This window comes from Dasypus novemcinctus, chromosome 2 (genome assembly GCF_030445035.2).
Source record: "Dasypus novemcinctus isolate mDasNov1 chromosome 2, mDasNov1.1.hap2, whole genome shotgun sequence".
Taxonomy (NCBI): domain Eukaryota; kingdom Metazoa; phylum Chordata; class Mammalia; order Cingulata; family Dasypodidae; genus Dasypus; species Dasypus novemcinctus.
The window spans coordinates 128548530-128575829 of record NC_080674.1 but is presented as its reverse complement, the minus strand read 5'-3'; the positions used below and the strand labels follow the sequence as shown (position 1 = coordinate 128575829).

At 35.8% G+C, this 27300-nt stretch overlaps 1 protein-coding gene across 5 annotated transcripts in view; it reads right to left on the bottom strand.

Moving 5' to 3' along the window:
• The window catches only part of SRFBP1 (serum response factor binding protein 1), an 83868-nt gene extending 64394 nt beyond the window's left edge, over positions 1-19474 (bottom strand). For 2 of the 5 annotated variants that reach the window (XM_058277612.2, XM_058277616.2), the window contains exons 1-3: positions 19237-19474; positions 7648-7736; positions 6550-6622 (exon numbers count right to left, since the gene is read on the bottom strand). In XM_058277612.2, coding sequence (XP_058133595.1) covers positions 6550-6622; positions 7648-7736; positions 19237-19272 — 198 coding nt within the window. In that variant the 5' untranslated portion in view covers positions 19273-19474. Of the gene's footprint in view, positions 1-6549; positions 6623-7647; positions 7737-19046 lie in introns of all 5 variants that reach the window. The other 3 variants (XM_071209661.1, XM_023584428.3, XM_004477692.5) reach the window with 3 other exon arrangements.
• Positions 19475-27300: the final 7826 nt, after the last annotated feature.

The window sequence follows — 27300 nt, the reverse complement described above, 5'->3', positions numbered from 1 at the left end:
ATCACAATGCAAATTCTTACCTATCTTTGTGTATTCAAGAAGAGTTTTTGTACAATATACTTTTAAAAGTGGAAATACTCAGTGAATTAATTTTAATACATGTCAAATTTCTGTCTGAAAAGAATATAAAAAGGGTATGTCCACTTTTTTTTTTTATTTTTTTTTATTTTTTTATTTTTTATTGACTTTGTAATAATATTACATTAAAAATATATATGTGAGGTCCCATTCAACCCCACCCCCCCCACCCCCCCTCTCCCCCCCCCCCAACAACACTCGTTCCCATCATCATGACACATCCATTGGATTTGGTAAGTACATCTTTGGGCACCTCTGCACCTCATATACATTGGTTCACATCATGGCCCATACTCTCCTCTATTCCATCATGTAGGCCCTGTGAGGATTTACAATGTCCGGTGATTACCTCTGAAGCACCATCCAGGGCAGCTCCATGTCCCGAAGACGCCTCCACCTCTCATCTCTTCCTGCCTTTCCCCATACCCTTTGTCCATTATGTCCACTTTTCCCAATCCAATGCCACCTCTTCTATGTGGACACTGGATTGGTTGTGTCCATTGCACCTTTATGTCAAGAGGAGGCTCAGATTCCACCTGGATGCTGGATGCAATCCTCCCATTTTCAGTTGTAATCACTCTAGGCTCCATGGTGTGGTGGTTGTCCTTCTTCACCTCCATCTTAGCTGAGTGTGGTAAGTCCAATAAATCAGATTGTAGGTGCTGGAGTCTGTTGAGGCTCAGGATCTGGCTATCACATTGTCAGTCCAGAGATTCAAATCCCCTAAATATATCTTAAACCCCAACATTAACTGCACCTCCAGCACATTAGCATGAAAGTCTTATGAAGGGAGATCCCATCTGAGTCCAGATTCATCACACATAAACACCATTTCCAAAGAGGGGCCATCTGCCCTGGTAGTTAACCCCATCGGCCATGACCATAACTCCCATGGGTCTCTTTAGCCCTCAAAGGAACCAATATCTGGGGGTTGTATCTGCTTTATCTGTCTCTCTGACTCTGCTCAGTTGTGCATGAGGGCAAACCTTCTGCCAGCCTCCAGACTCTTTTTTAGAAACTCGTAGCCATATAAACTCATTTCTCCTTTCCATTTCCCCCTTACTTTAGGTCAAACAGCATTTTAAAGTCATGGTATTTTATGTAGACATGGATATTCTGCTGATCCGCACTGAACCTTCCGTATAAGGTCATTTTCCAGTTGCATCATCAGTTGGTAGTTGATAGTGGTCCCTCGTTGCCAGGGAGGCTCATCCCCGGGTGTCATGTCCCACGCTGGGGGGAAGGCATTGCATTTACATGCTGAGTTTGGCTTCGAGACTGGCCACATTTGAGTAACATGAAGGCTGACAGAAGGAAATTCCCAGGCACAAAGTTGCTCTAGGCCTTGTTATTATTTTGGGTTTATCAGCTCACAAGCATAGTCATTAGTATCAGGGGCTCACTGTTGAACCCTCACTCCCTCCCGGTCCCCACCACTGTACCTGGGAGACTGTCGCTGCTCCCCTAGGGACCACGGGTATGTCCACTTTTATGCCCACCAATACTGGACAAGATTGCCTGTCCATGTACCCACATCCTCTCCAGCAATAAACATTTTTCTGATTCACCTTAGTAAAATAGTTTTGTTTTTTTTTTAACTTTGCAGCATCCACTGTTCCAAATTACCCATGATATAAGTTATTTATTTAAATAGAGCCCCCAAAAGAGATATTATCAGAAACCACAAGAGCAAAGCAAACAAAAGAAGTAAAAGGAAATGTGATGGGATGAGGAGAAAAAAAAAAATTAACAAGTCATGAAGATGGAAGCCATTCTCACTGGTAGCTGTTTTGCCTAATCTCTTTTGGAGAAGTGCATTCTTTGTCTCTCTCTTGGTAAAAACAGTATCCTAACTTCAAAGTATTATTTATTGAGGATCTTTAAAGTTATATAAATGTTTCAGAAAATTACTTATTACCTGATTTCTGTAAATGCGTTAGAGATAAAGAATCTAAATATAAATGCAAAAATATAAAAGGGTCTAGAAGCCATTCAATTATTCCTGTTGTAATAAAAGAGGATAACGTGTGTATGCTCAAGGAGTATGACAAAGAGAGAAAACATTATGACTTATTCTCGGTTTCTAGGTTTTAGACATGAAGGGAAAAAAGACAAAATTGGAAAGATTTTCGGACTTAAGAGATTTAGTTAAACATATTTTTACAGATAAGAAATGCAGGGAAGGAAAAAAGCATTCTTGACCTGCTTAAGATCACATAAGTAAGGACAAAAACTATTTTGGCTATACTAGCATAGTTCTGCAAAGTTGCGTAAACCACAGAGGAACTATAAATTGATAGAGTAAGCATGATCTAATAAATGAATTTAAATGAATTTATTCTCTGAGGATAATGCTGCTAATTTGAAAACAACAACAAAATTATCTAGTTCATCACCTCCTCCTTAAAAAAAGTTCCTTTACTTGGCTTCCTAGGTACCACATTCTCTTATTTTCTTTCTCCCTCATAGGTTATACTTTCTCAGTTTCCTCAACATCTTACAACAGAAATGTCAAGAATGTTTTGGGGTTCTCAGACTTCTTTCATCAGCTATTTACAGCTACTTCCAAGTTTGGCTATTTCCATTTCTGAGTATGATAGGCTAAGACACTAACAGCATAAAACCCCTGTTCCCTTAAAACAACCATAAATCCTGGACATACTACGAAAAGAGAGTAAACAGAAGCAAGCTGACTCTGATGGGGAGTTTAAGCTCATAAGAAGTAAAGGAGACAGGGAACTATACAAATAAGTTGCCGTCTCTTTTAGGCTAAGTGTAGTCTGCACGGCTATGGAAAAGTGGAACCAGAATACCCTGATCACTGAAAAGAGTAGGAAACCCAGAATGGAAAGGGATCCCAAACCCAAACCATTCATGTGAAGAGTAGATTCAAAGCAAATCATAAAGAAAAGATGGAACTAATAATTAAATTAATATTACTGACACAATATATATTCAGTAACCTGTAATACAACATTGTAACAGTAGCTTAAAATTAACAATACTATTATTAATAACATTATTTTAGAAGATGAAGCAAACAAAATGTTATTTTGCATCAATTAACATGGTATGCTTACTGGATTTAATAAAGAATCTTTTACCTCATGAAGAATTTGACAAATTAGAAAAAATCTCAATAAATTTTTTTTTAAGAAGTAATCATAAATTTCACAAAATTGTAATTAACATATGTAAATATGATGAAAACCTGCACTCCAAAGCTGTATTCAGCATAGGATCTTGCCTAATTTACAGAGCTATGGTAAGGTCCAAACAATATGATATAGTTATATTCTTTTGATTACTATGCTACTTTACTTTCCATCAAACCTCTGCAGATTATAATTTATACTAATTTTTTCTATTTAAAAACCCACTAGCAACAATCACTTAGAAATAGCGATGAAGAAGAATGAGATGGTGATCTAACAGCTGGTACAAGCTCAAAGGATGATTTTAATAATTAGTAAAAATAAGGGAAGAAGGAAACAAAGAAAAAGTCTTAAAATAGAGAAGGAGTAAGGCACAGCAAAGTCTCATTGAAGAATATACAAGGTTTCACAGTTTTAGGAATATTCGGCAAAGGGAAAAGTAATAGCCTCAGAGAGGAAGAGGTAAAAAAAATATACATATATTTAGCTAAACATTTAGGTGTGAGAAAGCCACGGATCTGAAAATATGCCTATTTTGGGTCTTTTCTTCCTTGACAGCAAGTGTCATGCTTATTTCATTATCTTGTCCAATTTCTTAAGAGTAGAATCTAGATACATTTTTAACAGTAGAGTGACAAACATCCTTAGCTTTATATAGTCTGTTATAAAGTCCACTACTTAGCAAATGTTTGATCTTGGGCAAGTAGCTTAATCTTCCCAAGATTCAGTTTCTTATTCCATAAGTTATTCTTCTCCTAAGCTAAGTAACTTAAGAACCTGAAACTGTTGGTAAGCTACTTTAACTTCCAAAAGAGAACTCTTTCAGAAACCAGTATTTATACAGAATACCAAAGTAAAAGCATGAATAATATTAGAAAAGACAGCCAAGATAGGGGTTCAGACATTATAGAGTCTATAAAATCAGAACTTATGATTTTATAGTATCATAAAGATCAGGCTTTTTTTTCCCTTGGCTAGAAAAAACAAACTCCCATTTCTAAAAATATCTCAGGTTTTCTTCATAAGGAAGTCATCTTGCAACAAAACACCCTATTATCATAGGAAGCAAGTATAGGACAGTATGTCATGAACAAGACTATAAAAATGTAGTACATGAGCCAAAGGAAAAAAATTCTTCTGGAAAAACAAATAAGTGGAGGTTTTTCTCCAAATTTAATTGTGATGAGTTTTCTGTTTCATGACTATTTCTCTGATACTCCTACATATATGATAAACATTTCTTCAGGAAATTACAAATGCCTTTGAATGAAAAAAGAAAGTTCTGTGTATTTAGTTCTTTTAGAAAAGACAAGTTTTATAAAAGAACCATAAATGAAGAAGAATAAAATTTGACACTTAAGCAAATACAGTGTTCCTAGTACTCTTTTTATTGTTTTTTATAAAATAGTTATATTTAATTCAGTTTTGAAAAGGTATAAAAAGAACCTAACATCAGAGCTGCCAACCCAGACTACCCTATAAAACTGCTGCCAAGAATTCAAGTAATATACATGCTATCAATTTCAAGAATTCAAGGAATACACAGGCTGTGAATTTTAGCTTTATATGAGGCAATAATTTCATATTGGTCTTATATAATCACAAGTTAAAATAGTGTTATGACAGCAACATAGAAATCTCATAAGTCTAGGAACTTTAGCTTTATATGAGGCAATAATTTCATATTGGTCTTATATAATCACAAGTTAAAATAGTGTTATGACAGCAACATAGAAATCTCATAAGTCTAGGAACTTTATCACTGAGTCTGATAAACCTTTGGTGATGACATTTAAGAATCAATAGAAAATAAGTTTGAGATATAAGCTCAAATAGGACAACTTCTCATTCTAATTACCTAAATCAAATAAATGTATTATTGAGAGTTACAAAAGGAAAAATTCAAAAAAGTATGATTATCTCCCATTCTTATATTCGACATACACTGCATATAGGCTTATTCTATATATTGCATCCTTCCCATGGAAAAGAAAATCAGCAATTTCATAGTACCTCAAAACCTCTGAATAATTTAGGACTACGAAAATAACTATTCAGAAGAATTACAGGGAAAATTTCGTTAGGCAATGTAATTTAATGAGAATCTTGGTTAAAAGAAAGTCAAAGAGACTAACTTCCCATGTTAGTGTTACCCTCAAAACAAAAGTCTCTAAGAATTTTATTTCACATAGGAATTTGTGGGGAGGGGGTAGTAAGGCATATGAAAAAGTCTAAATGATGTGCAAAACCAAAGGGACAAATGAATTAGGAGTCAAATAGAGTATTCTGACCTAATGACTAGAGGGAAAAAAAAGGGCTTAAAGCTTTGAGAAAAATGGATTCCATAAACTGTCTAGCTCTATGGAAGGAAAATGAAAGGCAATATACACATACACACACCCCTCATCCCAAAGAACTATTTCCTACATTTGCTTCTACTCAGATTAACATTAATAACTTTTATATAACACTCTATACTCTCTACAGAAAAATTATTTCTATCTCTTTAAAAGGAAGAAATGTTAAGATTTGATTATTTAACTCAAAATATTGCTAGAGAATTTTCTTGCTCTTTTATATAGTTCAAACCTATACCAACATATAATAGTCAAACATACATGCAAAAATAACCCTGCAATTCAGATAATTGCTGGTACCAAATGTTGTTTTTAAGTTCTGCAATAAAACAGTCTTCCAGACATTTAATGGTATGTCATTTGGTAAATGAAAGTTTCCACAAAGCATGAGCAACAAGAAGACCTAAAAATTATGCTAGCGAAGAGTCTGACTGAAAGAAATAAAAATATAGATCATGTTGGTCCAACACTAATTTTATTTCAAGTTATTACAGAGCTGAATAAAGTACTGACATCATCACACAAAAATTTATTGAGCTGGCAATAGGCAAACATGAGGTCAGTCACTAATATCACCATCTACTTTCCCGTGTCAAATGAACACTTTCATTCTTGAATTCAGATGCATGCATAAAAAGATACAGCAAAAATAAAAACCCTGGGTATGATGCATTATTAAATATGCATGGGTTTAGTTTGGCACATCTTTAACTTTAAATAAATTAGTCTAGCACTTTCACAAACTCAGTAAAAATTTAACATGGAAAAAACGCAAGCTTAAAACTTTTATATTTTTATATATGTAGTATATTTTCCTAAATATACTACATTCTTCACCAAAAAGACCTATAAAGTCTTAAGCAATACTCAGGAGTACGCATATAAATAATATCACACACACTAAAGCTATAGGCTGACTGAAGACACAGAAACACACACACACACACACAAATCCTTACCTTCATCGCATGGATTTCTTCAAGTAATCTTTGCACACGTCTTTGGTTTTTTAACAGTGCATCTTGAGAACCCCTGAGAAAAGTACATTACACAATATTTAGATAAAACATTAGCTTTAGACTCATATCATAATGAGAAGCCTGTTAATTTCTTTTAGAAAAGTGTAATAAACCTCAAAATAGCAAATACACTCAAATTCCATAAGTTAATTCATGTATTCAAAAGTGGCAAAAACAAGCATTTTCCTGGCATTATACTAATGACTATTACCATTAGTAAGTAGTTTGTCATCTCTGGTTCCTTCATGGACAAGCCAAATATACTTTTTATAAATCAATCAATTACATATTATATTTACTGCAGTATGTTTTATAAGCTACAATTAAAGCTTGAGTGTAATTATATTAAATGTAAATTTGTTTTCTGGAATTAAAGGAAAAAGATGTTAAATATTTGATTATTTCAGAAAGGAGGTATATTTTCTAAAACACAGAAGGAGAGGAAATTAATTAGGAATAAAATATATCTGAAGATTTTATAAGTATGCATGCTTAAAGCAAAAGAAAGAGCTATAAATAATAAAATATTTCTTCTCTAATCTTAGTGACACAGAAAATACAAAATATTATCTTTCCCAAAAAAGTTACATGGAACATAATGATAGGCAGTTTTGTGAGGTACTGAAGATGTCAAACTAATTAGCAGTTCAAGAAAAAAAATAGTATGAAATCTTCATCAATATTTCAAGGTAGCAGATTTATAAAACCATATAAAGATTTTAAAATAATTTCTTATAACGTAATACACATAAATAACCCCAAAGAACTTTCATTCTGAAAAGACCTAAAGGAGAGTTTTTAAAAAACAGTAGAAAAATTCATTGTGTACCTTAAGGGAATATGGTCCAAATCACATAAGGACATGCTGACACAGCATATTTTATCTCATTTAATTTCTCTCTACATATAAAACCAAGTGCTACAAGAGTAAGATATTTAATTATTCCACTTGGTCCCACCCTCAACTTTTGTAAATACTGAATAAAAACAACTTTTGACATTTTATTAGTCACAGAATTATTACTTTAAATGACTAACTTTTTTGACTTCAGTCTGGCAACACTCCTGACAAGTTTTCGGATAACCAAAACTCGGATTCTCTTCACTTCTTTCCTCATCTTCACAACCTTTGAGGAATAAAATCAAAATTAAAAAGGCACTTAATTCAGTAACAAACACATTTGCATTTTAACCCTTAATATTATAAGTTAGTCAACAACTTTAATTAAATTTTTGTTTATTCAGTTTGATAAAATCAAACTTATTCTACAAACAGTAAAGGAAAATTCAAGTCTAAAAATGCATCTGAGGGCTTAAGAAAAACAAGTTATGATTAAAAAAAAAGCCAAATCACTTTCAATGATTAGTATTTTAATATTACACTTATAATTTGTTGGGCTTGGAACATGCTAAATCAGGTTCTTAAAAGGGGTCTGTAAGCTTGAATTGAAATTTTAAAAAAACATTATTGTTGTGGGGACACATTGGTGTAGGTGTGATATATTTATAAAATAATACGTATTATAGTGCGGACTTAGTAAGGGGCCCGTGGTTTTTACCTGACTGGCAAAGGGGTCCATGGAACAAAAAAGGTTAAGAACCCCTGTACTAAACTGAGTTTTGAGATTACAGACCATCATATTCAGAGCCTCACCCATAATTGCAGGAATGTACTTTATTAAATTAGTGCTTGTATTAACAAAGTAAAAGGGTAAAAGCAACTTTACTTATTTATAAAGCAGCCTTAACATTTATTTTTAGTAACAAATTATTTCAAGCACAACTTGGTCCTGCTTCCCCTTCTTTACTTGAGGGACTACATAAAATTCAATTCATATATATTTTTCCCTATAAAATCTTCCCTGACTTTATAGATAACGACTCCATCCTTAAGGTCCCCACTATACTCTGTAAGTTCTGTTATGAAAGCATCTATTAATATCTCACTGTATTGCTACTAACTACTCAAGTGAGCTCCTAAGGGTGATGCTCCTTGCAAAATTTAGTGTTTGTGCCTCACAAGGGAACCTGGAATATACTATCCCTCAAATTCTTCTTGCCAAAATAACATTAACATCACTCTATTTCTTCAGAGTTCTTGCATTTGGCTATAACACCTTCTCTTAACCTTTCATTACTGTCATTCACCCTTTCATCCTCCTCATTCATTGAAGAAGCTGGAGCCCAACTTATAATTTCTCTCCGTCCTAAATTTTGCCATCATTCTGGGGGATTTAGATGCCCACTTAAATAACTCACCCGATATGATCCTCACTTTTTTACTTTCTCACTTCTAATGACCTAATCTATTCCATTTCAGCCAACTACTTCCACTATAGACCTTGTCTGTTACCACTTACAACTGCTCTATTTCTAAAATCATTACTTCAAATATCCTACACCATGATCACAACTTCGTCTATCAGCATGCTTGTTCAACCCTACCCACCAGAACCATCTTTGACTTCACTGGGACCACCAATCCAATAAAACCTATATTTTCTCTAACGAAGTAATCCTTTCCTTTTCAGTTTTCCTTCTTTATTCAACTTAGGCACATGGTTAACACTTGCATATATCCTAAATTCCCCCATCCTCCTGGTTAGTTAAACCTTAATCCTGGATGAAAACAACATTCTGCATTCTTCATGACAGCACCCCAGTTACTAGGAAATATTCCAGATACTGTGCTGCCATAAATGCATTACAAATAACCTCAAATGGACCCTCACCCTTTGCAGCAATTCCGTCATATTTTTTTCTGGTCAATTCACTCTCCAATGAATATTTTGAACCTCTGTTTGCTTTCCTAAAACCTCTGACCTACCTTGTCCTCTCACTTTTAACTTCATGGGAAAAATAATTATCAGATGGTAACCATAATCCTTCTACCAATATGCATATTTACTTACATCACCCATCCTCTTCTATTAATGAGATTACAATATAAAAAATATTCCTACGCTTGAGACTAATCTTTTAGCTGTACTTTCAATCTCATTCTCTTCTACGTGTTATCCCTTTACTCAAGCTTGTCAATCTCCTCCTTTTAAATGCATTTTTTCCCACAAATTTTAAACATTCTTAAATCACTTTCATTAAAGACCCAGCAAACAAAACATCCTCACTAACAATTCACCAGGAGCACTCTCTCTTTCTGACTACCTTCAGAGCCAAGGTTTTAGAAAGAGACGTCCAATTCTACATGCCATATAATTCCAGTTTGACTGCCATTCTGATCAGTCCACTAAAAAATGGATGTCATGAAGGATACTAATGATATCCAGAAGTCCTTGAATCCAATGGAAATTTTTCAGACATCATCATCTTACTTGAAATCTCATAAGCATTTGACACCTCTGATCATTATCTTCCTTTTGAAACACTTTTCCCTTAGTTCCATGATAGAATACTCTATTGATTTTCCACCTGTCTCTCTAGCCACACCACCATCTTTGTCTTCTTTGAAGGGTCATCCACTCAACTCAATCACAAAATGGCATGAGTTCACGGGGCAGTCCTAGGCCAGCTTTTGTTTTCACAATATACTTCTTAGTTCTAAATGAGACCATGTGTGTATAGGCATACCTCGGAGATATTTCAGGTTTGATTCTCGACCACAGCAATAAAGTGAATATTGCAATAAAGCAAATCACATCAATTTTCTGGAATCCCAGTACATATAAAAGTTTACACTATACTGTAGTCAATTAACTGTGCAATAACATAACATTAAAAAAAAAATGCACATACCCAAATTAAAAAGTGACATAGACACATGAAGCTAGCACATACTGTTGGAAAAATGACACCCATAAAGACTTGCTCACAAACCTTCCATTTGTAAAAATATATCTGCAAAGTGCAATAAAGTAAAGCACAAAACAAGGTATGCCTATATCTTCAGCTGATTTCTCTTTTTATCTCCCATACTAAATGTACAAATGTTTACTTGACATTTCCTTTTTTGAGCATTCTCAAAAATCACTTCTAACGTACTTGAACCTATGTTCTTCATCCCTCAAAGTGGATCCCCTTTATGATGTTTCATATTTCAGGGACTAGAACAAGCCTTTCAAGTTTTAAAAGTAAGAAATCAAGGCTCATTATAGGCATCTCTCTCTTCTAAATCTCTCACAAAGACTCTAGCATCAAGTCCTGTAAATTCTGGTAATTATCTCCCAAATTGTGCTACTTTTTTCTATCTTGACCTCTTTTGGCTGAATTACTGTTAACTGGCTTTTCTACACTCATTCTTGGCCCTCTGCAATCAGATATCTAAAACATAGTTATAATAATTTTTTAACATACAGCTCTTTCATCCCTTTTCTGTCTTCAATGGGTTCCAACTACTCTTAGTACGGCCATAGAGGTCTGCTTTTAGTCCCTCATCCTAACCATGCTCAGACCTACTAGAGAACCTTTATTGCTGCCATTTCCTCTGGTAGAATGCTCTTTTTCCCCATGATAGCTTAGTCAATGTTAGATTATCCCTCTGATTATGACTCAGTGATTGTTTACCAGGATAGTCTTTCCTAGCTTGCCTGAGTGGATCGCAAATCCCCCATAATAAGCACTTCAGAGTGCCTAGTACTTGCCCCCTATTTTAAGTATTTTACTCTTAATCTGACTGTTTAATATGTCTTTCTTCCACTATGCTATAAATTCCAGAAATGTACCTGGTTTTGTCTGGCTTTGCATCTAAAACCTAGCATAATGCATGGCATACTGCAAATATTCAATAAATGTTAAATAAATGACCAAAAATGCAGCAATATTTACTTGTTCACTTCCTCTTTCAAATACAGTAAAAGAATGCAGAGTAATCAGGTTCCTTTCCCACTAATATGTTAACCTCTTTGGAATTTTAGTTTCAAAGGTAGACCCAGGTAGAAAAAAGCCATACTTTACATAAACAAAAAGTCATTTAAACTAGGCTTATGTGGGGAAAAAAAGGATACATCTCATAAACAGTGTTATAAAAGAAGTTTACAATACATATTTTGAAAGTTGAAAGTGATTCATGGAATAAATTAATAGTAATCAATAAATTATACATTGAAGTAGATGAAAAATATTTCTAACTGCTGTACCTTGCAAGTGCATGAAACAATTATATACCATTTGCTAACCACTGTTAACCAAAGTTAACTAATAAACTGCAATGGGGAGAGTTGGTTCTTGGTTACATTCCAACCATGGGAAAGCTACACTCCAATTTTAAAATTCCAATTTAAGAAGCACTATATTTGTCATTACTGGATAAGGGAATTCTAAAAGCAAACTTCATGACCTAGTTTCATGTCAATACCAAAAAATGCGTTTCTAGCTTAACTCTTCTAATACTATGCACAGGCAAAATAAAAATTTGAAAAGTTTAAGTATATAAACCTGTATTCATTTTATATAAAAATGGAATTAAAAATTTATTCTTCTCACAACTACCCATCCCAGTAATTTTTCTCCATGTCCTCAGCTTTATTTTTGCAATAATGCTGAACAATTACCTTTAGTTGGCAATTCTCCAACCAAAAGCAAGCAAAACTACCATTGTTAGAATTGTGAAAGGTGTACAACATTGCTAGGGAAGAGAAGGGAAAAGAGGAATAAAGTGACAGAGAAGAAAATGGGGCATAATAATGGAATGAAATGTGCTGACAGAGAAACAAGAAGCAAAATGTAGGTAGAGGAAAAGAGGTCGAAGACAGAAATTGAATGATAAATTTACAGATTTATATCACCAAGTTGGGCAAACCCAAAGCTGAGGGCTTCTAAGTACAAAATAATGCATTTATTATAGTCTGTAAGATCAGACGCTTTTCAACATTATGAACACCTGCAGAAAAACAGTTAAGACCTATACACTTATACACACACAAGAAATGTACATGTGCTGACACCAAAAACCTAGAAATGTAAATACCTTCAGAGTTAACTTGCTGAATTCTCAATACAGCCAGGGCAACCTGGATCAACTCTTGGGTAAACAGGACAAAAATACCACATATAAATAATTGGAAAATCTGATAAAAGCAGATGGTTAGTGAATGTAAGCTTAGGAAAGGGAACTACAAATAGGCAAAAGCTGGCAGTGTTTAACACAAGGATATTCCAAAGAAAGGATTTCCCAGCACAGAAGCTTGAGAAATCCAATCCATATTGGAATAATTCAATCTCTTGCCTCACCAAACATTATTTTCAAGGTTAATCCATGACGATACTACACAGATACTTTTGGAGCACCAATGATAGAAAGTTTCTGATGTATGAAGCATGCAGAGCAGACTTTAGTCCACAGACAAGGTTAAACGCTACTCTGAATGGACTCTCATCTGGCTATGTAACAGCCAGCCTCTTTTTGGCTGATTTTACCATACAGTCCTTTTAAGCTGTAAATAAAAATATATGGTTATTAGAAAATAATTATTCAAGGAGCTAGCACTGTTCCAGAAATAGGGAATTTTCAGTGCAAGAAAAATCTGAGTATATCTAAATTTCTTAGAATACATTAAAACTTTTGGTTATTTGTTACTCACCTGTTAGGACTGGCAAATACTAAAAATATATTTTGTTTGTGAGGCTGTTAGGAAAAAGGCACTCTCAATGCTGGTAGGAATGCATATTGGTAGGTATTTTCCTGGAGGAAATTTTCACCATCCCTAACAAAAATCCTTCTTCTAGGAATCTATCCCTAAGACATACCTCAAAAATAGGAAAAGACTTATACACAAGATTTTCTTTTTAAATTTTTTGAGAAGTTGCTAGGTAGGATACCATAAAGAATTCCCATAATTGCCCCATTATCAACACGTTATTGTGACCTTTGTTATAAATGATGAAAGAACACTGTCATACTACTACTATCTGTAGTCCATAGCTTATATTTGGTGTGTTTTTCCCATAAACCATCCCATTATTAACACCATGTACTAGTATTGTATATTTGTTATAGTTCATGAGAGAATGTTCTCATATTTATACTGTTAACCATAGTCCATCATTCACTTCAGGGTTCACTGTGCTATACTGTCCTTTGCCTTGCTCAAAACATCCAAAGTATATTCAAAATTATTCACTGTAGCTTTGTTGTGTATTAAATTGTGTACCCCAGTTTGGACACCTTCTTGGTCCTAGTCTGCATTCTGGTGGGTGTAGACCCACTGTAAATAAGATCTCTTCAAGATGTAACTTCAGTTAAGGTGTGGTGGCCCAAATGAATCAGACTGGACTTTATAAGAAGTCCTTTGTAGGCGGAGTGAAAGTCAGCAGGAGAGAGAAAGCCATGAAGAAAGCAAGCCACAAAAAGCAGCAAGAAGCTGGAAGTGAAGGGGACCCAGAGGAGAAGGGAGAAGATACCAGGATGTGCACTACACCATGTGACAGAAAAGCCAAGGACCAAGGATTACCAGCAGCCAGCCCTGGAATGCCACATTCTTTGAAGAGAAAGCATCGCCTTGCTGTTGCCTCAACTTTGGACTTCTCCTGGCCTCAAAACCATAAGCCAATAAACTCCCATTGTTTAAGATGACCCATTGTATGGTTTTTGTTTTAGCAGGCAGGGAAATAAAACAAGTATTCTTACAAAATGTTGCCAGAGATAAAATAGCGTATACAGAGCATAAAGCAATATAGTATTTTAAATCAATGCACAGCATCTGCATGTATTATCATGGATAAACCTTGAAAAGCAAGTTTGGTGGAAAAAACTAACTGGTAGAATGATATATGTGGTATGACACTGCATATATATAGTACGACAACACATGCAAGAACTTTAAAAATATACAACACAACACTATATATGGAGCATAGATACAAATAAGTTATGCTACTAAAACTATGAAAAATATGGACAAAAAGGACAATGACCAAAAGAGTAATAATTACCTCCAAGTTGGAATAGAATGTGGATGGAATTAAGCAGTAAGATAAGGCAAAATAATGACATTTGCTAAATATAGCAAATGGATTTGCAAGGACATTTATTATATTATTTTCTATATATTTGAGCTATTTCAAATAATTACGGTTTTATAAAGAGAACTTCTAACTTGACCATATTTATAACTTATCATTGAATTAAACTTATTTCTGCTGATTAAAAAAATCTATACATGCTTAGTGATTATCTACAACTTGACATTTATTAAGCATATGCTGCCACCTAGCCAAACTTCTCAGAATAGTTTAACAATCAAACGTAGAAACTGTTAACAATCAAATGTAGTATCACATATATGGATGCTGATTTACCTTTGTGGAATAAATTATTAAAAGTGCTAAGTACCAAATATGACATGGAAGTTTTGTAATTTCATAAGCACAGAGAAACATAGTTCTTGACATTCCTAATTTACAATACGTGGAGGCAAGTAATTCTGTTTTCTGGCACTCCTGGTTTCCATGTTAAAGAAAATGGAAAGCAATTTTCTAATGGATTTACAGGTAATTTGCTATATCAGACTAAAAGAACAATGCCAGTTTTATGCAAAGGCCCTTGCATAAGGGACTTTTTAATTCCTATGGAATTAAAACATCCCACTGGATTACTTCACTCCCTAACACAATGCAAGGTGTTGGAGGTGGGTTGATGTATGGAACCCCTGTATGATGTTATGTATGTTTGCTTTGTAAGTTCACAGCTTTGACTATATACTTGTTTATATATGTTCATCTATAAATGAGGATAATAATAATAATAGGGTGGGTTGGGGGAAAATACACTAAATGTAAAATACTTTGGTTAGTAGTAATATTTTGAGGATGCCCTTTCATCATTAGTTAAGAATGTTTCACAGCAATACAAGGTATTGCCAGTAGGGTGAGGTATGAGAGCCCTATATGATGTTATGCATGTCTGTTTTGTAAGTTCACAACTATTACTGAACACTTATTGTTTATGTATGTTTATGCATGAGTGATATACTTCAATAAATTTTTAAGTCAACCAAAAAAAAAAAAAGGGAGTTGTTATAATAAATCCAGAGACTGTTCTGGGGAAGATAAAATATGTAATAAATAATCATAGGATGAAGTAAAAAGTGATAGTTTATTTTTAAAAAGTAAAGTAAAATTTCATGTTACTCCACAAGCATAAGCATATTTTAAGTTCCCTGAGTCAGGTTGTGCTTTATAAATTAGTCAGCTTTTATTCCAGGATATGAAGGATGGAAAATATTTTGGAAGGATCAGAATTATTAAGGGTAGGACTCAATGGAAGTTAGCATAAAAGTAGGTACCTCTGCAGATAGGCTTTTATTTTCATAAAAGACATACTGGGAAACTGTTGAAAATTAGACTGATACAACTGATTCTGATATAAGAACTCCTATCAAATAAATCACAGATGTGAATATTAATATCCAAAAGACAGTACCACAGAGGTTTATCAACTTCTGAGAATCTGATAAAACAGGGAGATTCTTTTACCCACAGAGACAGTCATTACAAACACAAATTTACACATAATTTCAGGCAGAGGACTCCTGAATTACATTCCTGAATTCCAGTTAAGAATAGCTCATCCAAAGTTATTAAGGCTCATAAAATTGATGGCTTAAGTTATTCATTCAACAAATATGAAAAAAAATTTATGGTTAGGTGGGGGGTTAAGAAATCTCTCTCATATGCAAGCAACCATCACAAGTGCTAAAAAGAAGTAAATGGTGCTCTGAGATTCTATAAAGGGGTAAAAGAAAGTCTAGAATGGTTTTCCTGAAAAAGTGACAATTGAAGTAGGAATAAGTATTAAACGGACTAACAGGAGAGAAAAACGAGTTTCAGGTAACAGGAAGAGTATGTGCAGAGCACCAGCCTTGTTAGTGTAGCATGTGGCTGAAGTACAGAGATTGAGGGCAAGAGTGATTTAAGAGAAGGTGGACAGATTGGCCTTTCTGGAATTGGTCTTTACAAAAAGGAACAGGAAATCAGTAAATGGGTTTTAATCAAAACAGTAACATGATTAAATTTATGTTTTGAAGAGAGCAGTCTTATGTAGTTCAGAGATCAGATTAAAGGGAAAAAGAGTAATGTCAATAAGTAGTTTGGAGGCTATTACAGTAGACCTGGTGGGAGATATACCTTGGACTAGGATAGTGGTAATGATGGGAAAGTAGTGAAAAGATCTGAAAGATAATAGTGAATATGAGTCACACACACATTCCCTCCTTTGAGAAATTTCTTTTAACCATTTTCTATGGGACTGTGTCTCTTACCAATTTTCATGAACTAATTTATAGTAATGACAATAGGCCTTTATCTGTCATATATACTGTATTTTTTTCCAGTTGGTTGCATATAATTCATTTAGGTCATCTTTTTTCTTTTCTTTGATATGTTTTTCAATTTTTATGTAGACAAATCTGTATTTGTTTTTCCCTCTGTTGCTTTTCCCCCCATTACTTTTGTAAGTATAATTAGAACATATTAGATTTTACTTTAGTGTGGGATATATACATACATTCTGATTTGATAACTCCATTCAGTCATCTAGCAAATATTTATAAAGTACATATATTGCAGGTGATACACAAAAGTGAAGAAACAGGTAAGCAAGAGTTTTCAGGATAGAAAGCACTCTTGTTGCAATAAGGACACCTAACCTAGCTCAGAGAAAGTTGAGTTAGTGGAGACTTCCAAAAAGCCAAATTTATAACTTTTGAAAGGCTTGGAAGTTAGCTAAATGGAAAAACAAGGAACCGTAAGTGCCTGATGCCGTTATTCTACTCTCAAAGTATTTTCAAAATCGGACAGAAAACTCACTAGTACTTCTGTTAATTCCGAAAGACACCCTCTGATTAAGGTGTTGAGAAATAAAAAGTATAACCTTACAAAAAAATCTAACAAGTCACTCCTGCCCTGCTTCTCTAAATCAGCCTGTGAAAACATGGCCAAGCAGGAAGATATCTAAGAAGTAATTCCCACCCCCGTGTCTGTAAATGAGCCTGCAAAAGCACAGCCTCACAGCTGCGTTCTGCTTCTGTAACCCTGCGTGCAAAATTTCACCTAGCAACGTGTTAGCCAATGCACAAAAGTTATGCTGATCCCACCTGAAGTCCTATCTAAACCTATGGAAACTGAAAAACTGGGTGCAGAATTTGGAGATTGACAACATTAATACAACTGTTCCTCCATCTCTCTGGAGTGCCGGTTGTGGGTTTCTTCTACGGTTCAGTACTCCTGGTTTTGCTGCAACAAAGGTCTTTCATACCTCACAAGTAACCTAATGGAAAATAGTCTGACATATGTCATCTGGCAAAAAGTCCATGCTTAATGTATGAGTATTAAATACCTTCAGCATGTCTTTTTTTCAATTTTCTCTTCATATCCCAAGGCCCACTACCCCTGAATAAAAAATCCAGACTCATTAAGATGGCAGTAAGACAGTAATACCTTTCAGTTTTATTTCCTACTTCATCCCACTATAAATGCTAGGCAATGGAGAAATATCTATTTCTATACTATTAAAGATATTTCCTACTACCACCCCTGCCCTACTTATCGTGGTCTCTCTCCTTGGGATCCCCTTCACTGAATCCCTGACTGTAATTTCTGTGTAAGACCCTTAAAGTTCAATGACAAATGTCACACACCTCATTTTTCCTTCTCTGAAAACTTTTCTGCACTTTCAGAGTGCCTAATATGGGGGCACTCTTCATACATTATTGTCTCATAGATTTATGTCGCTTACATCTTACCTACCTGAGTAAAAGGTTGCTTGAAAATGGAAAATATCTTACACAACCGGGTTACTTGACAATAACTTGCTCATAAGCACACACACATACATATACACAAAATAAAAAGGACAAATAACTTCCTTGGCTGTAGCTATGGGGTGTTCGTTGAGATGCTACTGTGAGATGGCTTATTACTTCTCAGAACAGAAGCACAAACTGGAAAGGGAGTAGTAGAAATGATAACCTGGTAACATTAACAAGTTATGGTGGAGGTGATGAGGGCGAAGATTGGTAAGACTGGATTTAAGAGGGAATGAGAAAAGGAAAACTGGGGACAGCAAGTGTAAACGACTTTTAAAAAGTATGGTTGAAAATGGAAGCAGAAAAATGGGACAGTGGCTGATACAGAAAGGAAGAAAAGAGCGTAAATTCTTACAAACAGTACAGTATCAATCAAACTCAGTAACTCCTTAGAAGTTACAACTCTCAGCCCCTCCTCTTCATTTTCGATGATCAATAGCAGCAAGGTGTACGGACAGAGCAATGTGCCAGATACCGTGCAAACACTTTATATTCCTCCGTTAATTCTTAGAACCACCAGGTGAGGAGGGTACTATTGTGAGCTTCGCTTTACACAGGACGCTGAACAGAGATTAAATGATTTTCCCAAAATCCCAAAGATAAAAAGTCGTGAGGTCTGACAGCCAGAGACCTGCCCCCTAACTAACTCATCTAAAATCCCTCATAAAGTGGAATTACCGTTCTCATGTTCCGAGACCGGGCTCGCCTGGGCCCATCAGCAAGCTCCTCCCGCAGCATCCCTTACCCCCGGCCGGGCCTCCGGAGTTTCGAGTCGCCCAGACCACGCGCCCGTGAGAAAGACTAAGAGAAGCCGATTCGGAGAGCGCTTAAGGAATAACTTCACAGGGACCCAAGCCTCAGCGCTCACCTCGTTATTAAGGTTCAGAGTCCCCGGTTGAGCCATGCAGGTGGAGGATGAGGATCCCTTACGGATCTCAAAAATTAAAAGCCCGGAAAACCAACTCTCCGTAGCTACCGGTCCAAGTACCTTGTCTAGGAGACAGCGGCTGCGTTGCCACGCCCTTCAACGGTGGCCTCTTCCGCTCAAAACTCGTCCGATGCGTTCTTAAAAGCCACGCTAACGGAACTACGGTAGAGCAACTTCCGGTGCAGGGCAGATTATGTGTTCCGATGGAAACTAGGCACCTGTAGCACGGGAGGTGCGTTAATCATGGATTTTTGTTCCTCTATTTAGAAGTTATTCTAGATCTAGATTATACAGTGTTCGCTTGTAGGTTGGTCCTGACGTTGTCAGGATCTTGATTTTCAGCTTCCAATGGGGTTGAAAGAGCATTTGTGAGAGGGTTTGAGTGATTTTTGCTGCAAAATTTTTTATGTAGCCTTTGTGAAGATTCTTTTTTTTCGTTTGCCTTAAAATTCTTTTATTTTTATTTTTTTCACTTTTATTTTTTATAATTAAGTAATGAATTTTTAATGTTATATTAAAAAAAATGAGGTCCCCATATACTCCCTCACCCCTCACCCCTCACCCCACTCCTCCCATAACCACAACCTCTTCCATTCATTGCACTTGGTGAATACATCTCTGAGCACTGCTGCACCACATGGTCAATGGTCCAAATTACAGTTTATACTCTCCCCCAGTCCACCCAGTGGGCCATGGGAGGACACACAATGTCCAGTAACTGTCCCTGCAGTACCACCCAGGACAACTCCAACCCCCGAAAATGCCCCACATCACGTCTCTTCTTCCCATTTCCACCCTCAGCAACTACCATGGCCTATTTCTCCATCTCAGTGCTACATTTACTTCCACTACTAGTCACATTAATTCCAGAATAGAGAATCAGTAAGTCCACTCTATACTCTAGTCCTTCATTCTGTGGACCCTGAGATGGTTATGTCCACTCCACCTCTGCATTGGGAGGGTGTTTTGATTCCACTTAGATGATAGATGCAATTCTCCTGTTTGCAGTTGTAGGCACTCTTGGCTCCCTGGTGTAGTGATTGACTTTCTTCACCTCCCTGTTAGCTGGCTGGGATAAGTCCAGTAAACCAGAGGGTAGGAATTGCAAGTCTGTTGAGGCTCAGGGCCTGGCTATCACATGGAGAGTCCAGAGATTTAGGTCCTCTTAGTATACACTAAACCCCAGCGCCAGCCACAGGTCCCGTAAAAGTGACAGGTGAGGCTCGTGAACAAAGATCATACCTGAGTCCAACTCCATCACACTCAGGACCACAAGTTCCAAAGTAGGACCAACTGACATGCCACTAAAGTCCATCTGCCATGACCATAGAACCTGTGGGCTCTGTAGCCCTCAGAAGAACCAATACCTGGGGTTGTATCTACTTTAGCTGTCTCTGGGACTCTGCTGAGGTGTGCATAAGGGCAACCCCTCTCATGACCTCCTGGCTCTTTTTTGGAGACTCATAGCCATATAAACTCATTTGTCCTTTCCATTTCCCCCTTTTATTCAGGGTCAAAAAGTATTTTTAACTCCTGATATTACATGTAGGCTGAGATATTCTGCTGGTCTGAGTTGACCCTTTTATTCAAGGTTGTTCTCCAGCCACATCATCAACTGGTACTTGGTAGTAATCCCTTGGTGCCAGGGAGGCTTATACCCAGGAGTCATGTCCCATGCTCTGGGGAAGGCAATGCATTTACATGCTGAGTTTGGCTTAGAGACTGGCTACATTTGAGCAACATGGAGGCTCTCAGGAGGTAACTCTTAGGCACCCTGCAGCTCTAGGCCTAGCTCTTATTGCAGGCCCACAGGCCCACAAGCATAGTCATTAGCATCAAGGTCTCATTGTTGGACCATCCTTCCTTGTTGGTCTTAGCCATTGCACTCAGAGGATTGTTGCTGTTCCATTAGGGAATGCGACAGAGCTCCCCCAACCAGGAACTCAGCACACTCCAGCCATTGTTCCCAACTGTAACCACTATGAAAATATCCAAACATTTTTATGCACCCTGCACATATGCCTTGGAGAACTCCCTGCCAACCATGCACCCTCCCACCAATACACCCCACACCAGTATTCTTCCCCTGCCACCATCAAACCCCTCTGTGGTCCAAAACCTCCCTGAAAATGAAGCCCAATATATTGCCAAGTTCCATTAATAGTAAAATGGAATAAAGTGATGGGTTTAGAGGTTAGACATAGAATACATACTAATTTAGAAAAATTAAAGTAAAAATAAATTGGGGTATCAAAAAATTAAAAAATGAAAAAGCTTTGTTTTGGATGTTTTGCCTGTGAAGATTCTTGAGCTTCTAACAAGCATGCTTTCTTAGATGCTCAGAGCCTTTTGTTACTTTTAGCCTCACTTTATAGCTGAGACCTGCACACTGTAGATGGTTTGAATGTAGGCAGTGAACACTTGAAGTACAGTCACATTTGCTGCTGCTGCGGGTTAGGATGGCTGAGTTGAAGTACTGGTCTACTGGCAGAGGAAAAATGAAGGAGTGAATCTGAAATACATAATATATAATTAGTAGGTACTATCTTCTAGTTGTAAGCGTTAAAATGAGTCAAGTGCTTTGTCAAGTAGGGTCTTAAGATGTGACCCACTTCATTCAGGATGGGTCTTAATCCTCTTACTGGAGCCCTTTAAATACAGAGGACTAAAAGGCAATAGACAGAAAAAGCTGCACTGACAGATATCACAGAAAACAGCCCAAAGCAGAACTAATCTCAGGCTTGATTTCCCAGCAACAAGTTGGTGAGACCACATCTCTTAATGATGGCTTGATTTGGATATTTTTCACAGCCTTGGAACTGTAAGCTTTTACCCTAATAAGTTCCCAATATAAAAACCAACCCAATTCTGGTATATTGCATTATTAGCAGCTGTTGGCAAAATAAAACACATACGTGTAAGAATAGCTAAAATTAAAGAGTCTTCTCATGGTAAGCATTGGCAAAGATACGGAGCAACTGGTACTCTCAAAAATCACTGGTGAGAACGTAAAATGGTATAACCACTTTCAGAAAAGTTTGGTTGTTTCTTACATTGCACATTCATCGAAAATAAGTCCAGGCTTTCCTCCTATATATTTATCAAAAGAAATGTAAGCGTATATCTATAGAGGCTTTATTTGTAATAGTCAAAGTCTAGAAACATCCCAAATGTCCATCAACATGAAAAAAATGAACAAATTGTGGCAAATATACATGGAGTACATACCACAACATGGATGAATCTCAAAATAATTATGTTGAGTGAAAGAATCCATAAAAAAAGAATTCCATTTATATAAAATTCTAAGAAATGAAAACTAATGTAGTGACAAAAAATAGAGCAATGGTTGCTTGAGGAATATGGTGAGGGGAGAGAGGTGAGGGAAGGGTGAGTAGCAGATATTACAAAGGGATGTGAGGATCTTTGGGGGTGATTGTTATCATTACCTTGATATTGGTGATGGTTTAATGATATACATAAGCCAAAGCTTAACAAATTGCACAGTTTATATTATGCACTTTATTGTATGTTAATTGTCTAGTTAAATGTAATTACTTGTTGAACCAGCAATTCTACTTCTGTAAGAATTTCCTTCTCTTATACTGGTACAAATTAATTAAGCATGTACAAAGTTATTATATAAGTGTTTATAATGAAAGACTGGAGACAATCTTTCTACCAATACATGATTAAATTAATGGATCCTTTAAGAATAATTCAATTGGAGAGCTTTTTCATGATATGTTGTTTAATAAATCAAGTTGAGTTATACTAGAGTATGCTATTTTATGTGTGGAAGTATATGCAAACACACACGTACTGCATTTATTTCTTTGTATAGAATCTTTGTTGCATAGAGGGAAAGTCAGTGGCCAGCGACATAAGAGTCTTTTTATCATGTACTCTCATTTGTTCCTTTTTTGTACCATGTGCTAATATTAACTTTTAAAACAAAATTTAAAATTTATTCTCATGGTGTTGTTGCAATTAGGAACAAAAAATATTCTTTCATGTCTGTCTATTTTTGTTGGTTATTGCTAGTATATAGATATAAACTATGGACTTTTTGGTATATCTGTTATCTAATCATATTTACAAGAATTTTGGAGGAAGGAGTATTTTCTAGACATACACTCATATTATCAGCAAAGGGATTCCTCTTTTTTTTCAATATTTATAACAATTATTTTATTATATTATTACATTTGCTCAAACTTCCAAAACAATGTTAAGTTTTTAATAGTGAGTGAGTAGCCCTGGCTTGTTCCTGATTCTAATAAGAATGGCTTTAATATTTCACCATTCAAAATGATATATGGTATTTGTAAATAGCTTAATCAAATTCAGGTAATTTTCTCTATCTTAGAGGTTTTTATGGATAAAAATGGTGCTGAATTTTATTATATTTTCAATTTCTAATGCTTTGATATTGTTTTTCCTCTTTAAAGCATTTTCCCCATATAGTAACACATAGGAAATCCAAGACATTCTAATATTTACTACTGTAGATGTTAGACAGTTATAGGCCATTTCTAATGAGATGGTTGTTAACTCAACCCCTTTCTTACTTGAATGAGTGGGTGAAAGAGAAATCATTATTGGGAATCCTGTCATTTTCTAAAGCACATCATTTACAGTCTTTAGTACCTGAACTATTAATAGTAATTCAACTGAAAACACTTAGCAACACATCTGGGTGTTGCATTTCCAGCTGAGAACCACAGCAGTAAATTTTACAGTTATTCTGGCTCTGCATTTTCAGTTCTCTATCCCCTGGATGGCAGTGTTGTTCTCCAAATTGTGCATTGCAATTGAAACTGTTAATTTGAAGAAAGTGATCTAAATGAATGGCATGTAATAGCATTTCCTAAATTAGAAGGGAAATACATGGATCTAACAAGTCTTATATTACTTTAGTGCCTAAAATTAACCACTTCAGGGTTCAACTTTTTTTTAACCTGAAATGAGCTACTAAACAATAATGAACTCTCCAAGTGAACCATGTATTAGGGTTCTCTAGAGAAAGATAATCGACAAGAGATGTCTGTCAATAGTAAGAGATTTTATCAGAGTCTCTCATGTGACCGTGGGGATGTACAAGTTCAGGTTCCGCAGGCAGGCTGCAACCAGGGGCTCCAATGAAAGTCTAATGAAGGTCCTTGATGAGTTCTGGGAGATGTTGGCTGTCCAAAGACGAGCTGGGAAATTCTCACTCAATACTGGAATCACTTCCCCTTTAAGGCATTCAACTGATTGGATAAAGCATAGCTCATTACTGATGGCAATCTCCCTGATTGATATTATTGTAATCAGCTATCTATGTTTTATCATTGCAGTAAAATCAAGGGTGGCTAAAGTCCATAAATGCCTTTGTATTACAGTTAGCCCAGTGCTTGCTTGCCCGAATGACTGGGCACAATTACCTGGCTGAGTTGACACATTAGCCTAACCATCACAAACCACAATAGGACTTGTTTAGGATTCAGTTACATACAAGTAATGTAACTTATAATTATATGGGTTAAAATTGTAGCCAGCTACTGTATAAGAGATTGGGATGTCACTAAGTTAATATATTTACTAAATCAGTCCTCTAATGCTGAGACCAGCTCAGCAATAGGTCTGCATGAAGGGAAGGTGATGCAGAACTGAAGAAATAAAAGGACAGAAAGAAAGACACAAGAGAGGAAACAAAGATGGGATCAGGGGGCTTCACAGCTTTTGAAACTGAGAGCCTCAACCCTAGTTTCCCATCTTATTTATTTGAAAACTAAGGAGCAGCTGTTTACTTCAGGTAGCAACTTGCAACATTTTCTACAATAACAGGAAGCAACTTGCAACATCTTCTACAACAGCAGGAAGCAACTTGCAACATCTACAATAAGGTAATTTACAATAACAGGAAGCAACTTAGAACATCTTCTACAATAACAGGAAGCAACTTGCAACATCTATAATAAGGTAACATTTACAATAACAAAGCAATTGCAACATCATCTACAGGAAGCAACAAATAGGTAAGCTGGCTTCCCACAACACTCTAACATTACTTTTGGTGGATGTTTCATTAGAATTTTTATAGAGTTTTGATTTAATTTGATTGAAATCTAAACAGTAATTTGTTTCTAGAAATGTTTCTATTCTAAGAATTTTAGATCTTAAAAATTTGAAACAGCCCATTAATGCCAAATAGCTGAGTTTTACAAAATTCACAGGGATGGAGCTAACATTTAGCAATTTAACATTTTGGCTAAGAGCTTTGGCTCTGGAATCAGACTGATAGAAATTTTCAACTCTACCTCTTATTAGCAGTGGCAGTTTGATATTATTAATGAATTCCAAAAAGAAATACTGATTAAATTTGTAAACTGGTCTGAACCTCTATTGTAGTGATAACTTTAGATTGTATTGAATTCAGCAGTTTTACTTTTTCTTGATTAAATTGTGACTAGGACTTTGATTGGGCCCAATTTTTCACCCTTGGGGATGAAAAATGACATGGCAGAAGAGAAAGTTGGAGTTTTGATCCTGGAGCCTGGGAAGTAAATACACAGAGTAGCAGATATGTAAGGGAAGAGAAAAGGCTCTATTAGCCATGGCAGAGGCCCCAGGAATAGAGAGGAGCTGTTCACCTAATAGTTTACAGCTGGCCTTTTGGCGTGAGCGGAGCTGGCAGAGCAGAGCAGAGCTGAACCCAGAGAGAAACCAGCCCCTGGAGAGAGATGAGATATCGCAGCCTACAGCTGAAATTGGAAGAAGCTGGGACCACAGAGCTTTAAGAGGAAGAGGAAACTTTAACCCTTGCAGATGTAGGTAGCCATGTTGCCTCAATACATGGCAATAGACTTTGGTGAGGGAAGTAAATTATGCTTTATGGCCTTGTGACTGTGAGCGTCTACTCCAAATAAATACCCTTTATAAAGGCCAACAGATTTCTGGTATTTTGCATCAGCACCCTTTGGCTGACTAGTACATTAACTAAGTGCAAATTATCTAAACTTTCTGGGCCATGGTTTCTTTATTTGTAAAAATTGGAATGATAACCTCATAGGAGTGCTGTGATGATTAAATGAGAACACATTTTTAGAGTTCTTGATGTACATTTATTTCTCAATAATTTAAATTGCTATTAATTTCCATTATCTTTCTTTATCTTGACAGTAACTTTGTGAGAAAGGTATGGTACACATGAGGGCTTCATGACCAATGAATGCCAAGTTATGCCTAAGCTCACAGAGGCAATAAGAGGGCAATCCTAGTCTCTTGACAAAAAGCCACTCATGGCAGTTTATAATGGTGTCATGATATGAATTTATAAATTACATTAATAATTTGTGATTACCATGCCATTCTTTCCTATACCTAATTACTTATTGATTATTCAGTAATTAACGAACTAATACACCTTATAAACTATAAACCCTTCATATATATGATTTATTCCTTTTAATTCCTCACTAGTTTAAACTAGGGTCAAGATTATTGCAACATAGCCTATAATAATTTAAAACTAAGTTCAGAGCATGTTATTAAAGTCCAGTACAGAATTCATTTTAATATAAAAAATTTGAATAATTTTAATAAATATTTTCTGAGCATCTATTTTGCAAAGCATTGCCCTAAGTTCAATTGGTGATAAAAAATGATTAAGATGTTGCCCGTGTCCTTCATGGACTTACAGAATAGTAAATTAAATAAGTCTAATATCAAGGCAGACTATATTAAGTACCATAGGAAGAATATAAAGTATTAATGAAGTACTAAGGGATTGAGAGAGCAATTTGACTAGAGGGCTTCCTAGAAGAATTGGGATTTGAGTTCAATTTGCAGGAAGGGTGGCACTTCAATAGACAGCGGTAGAATAGGGAGAAAATTCCTGGCAGAGGAAATTAGTTAAATGAAAGCAAAGTAGTGAGGAACACTCTTCATAAATGTAGTAAAGTGTCTAAGGGATTTTAACTGATATTTAGAATTTTCCCAAGACATTTAGACCTAGAAAAT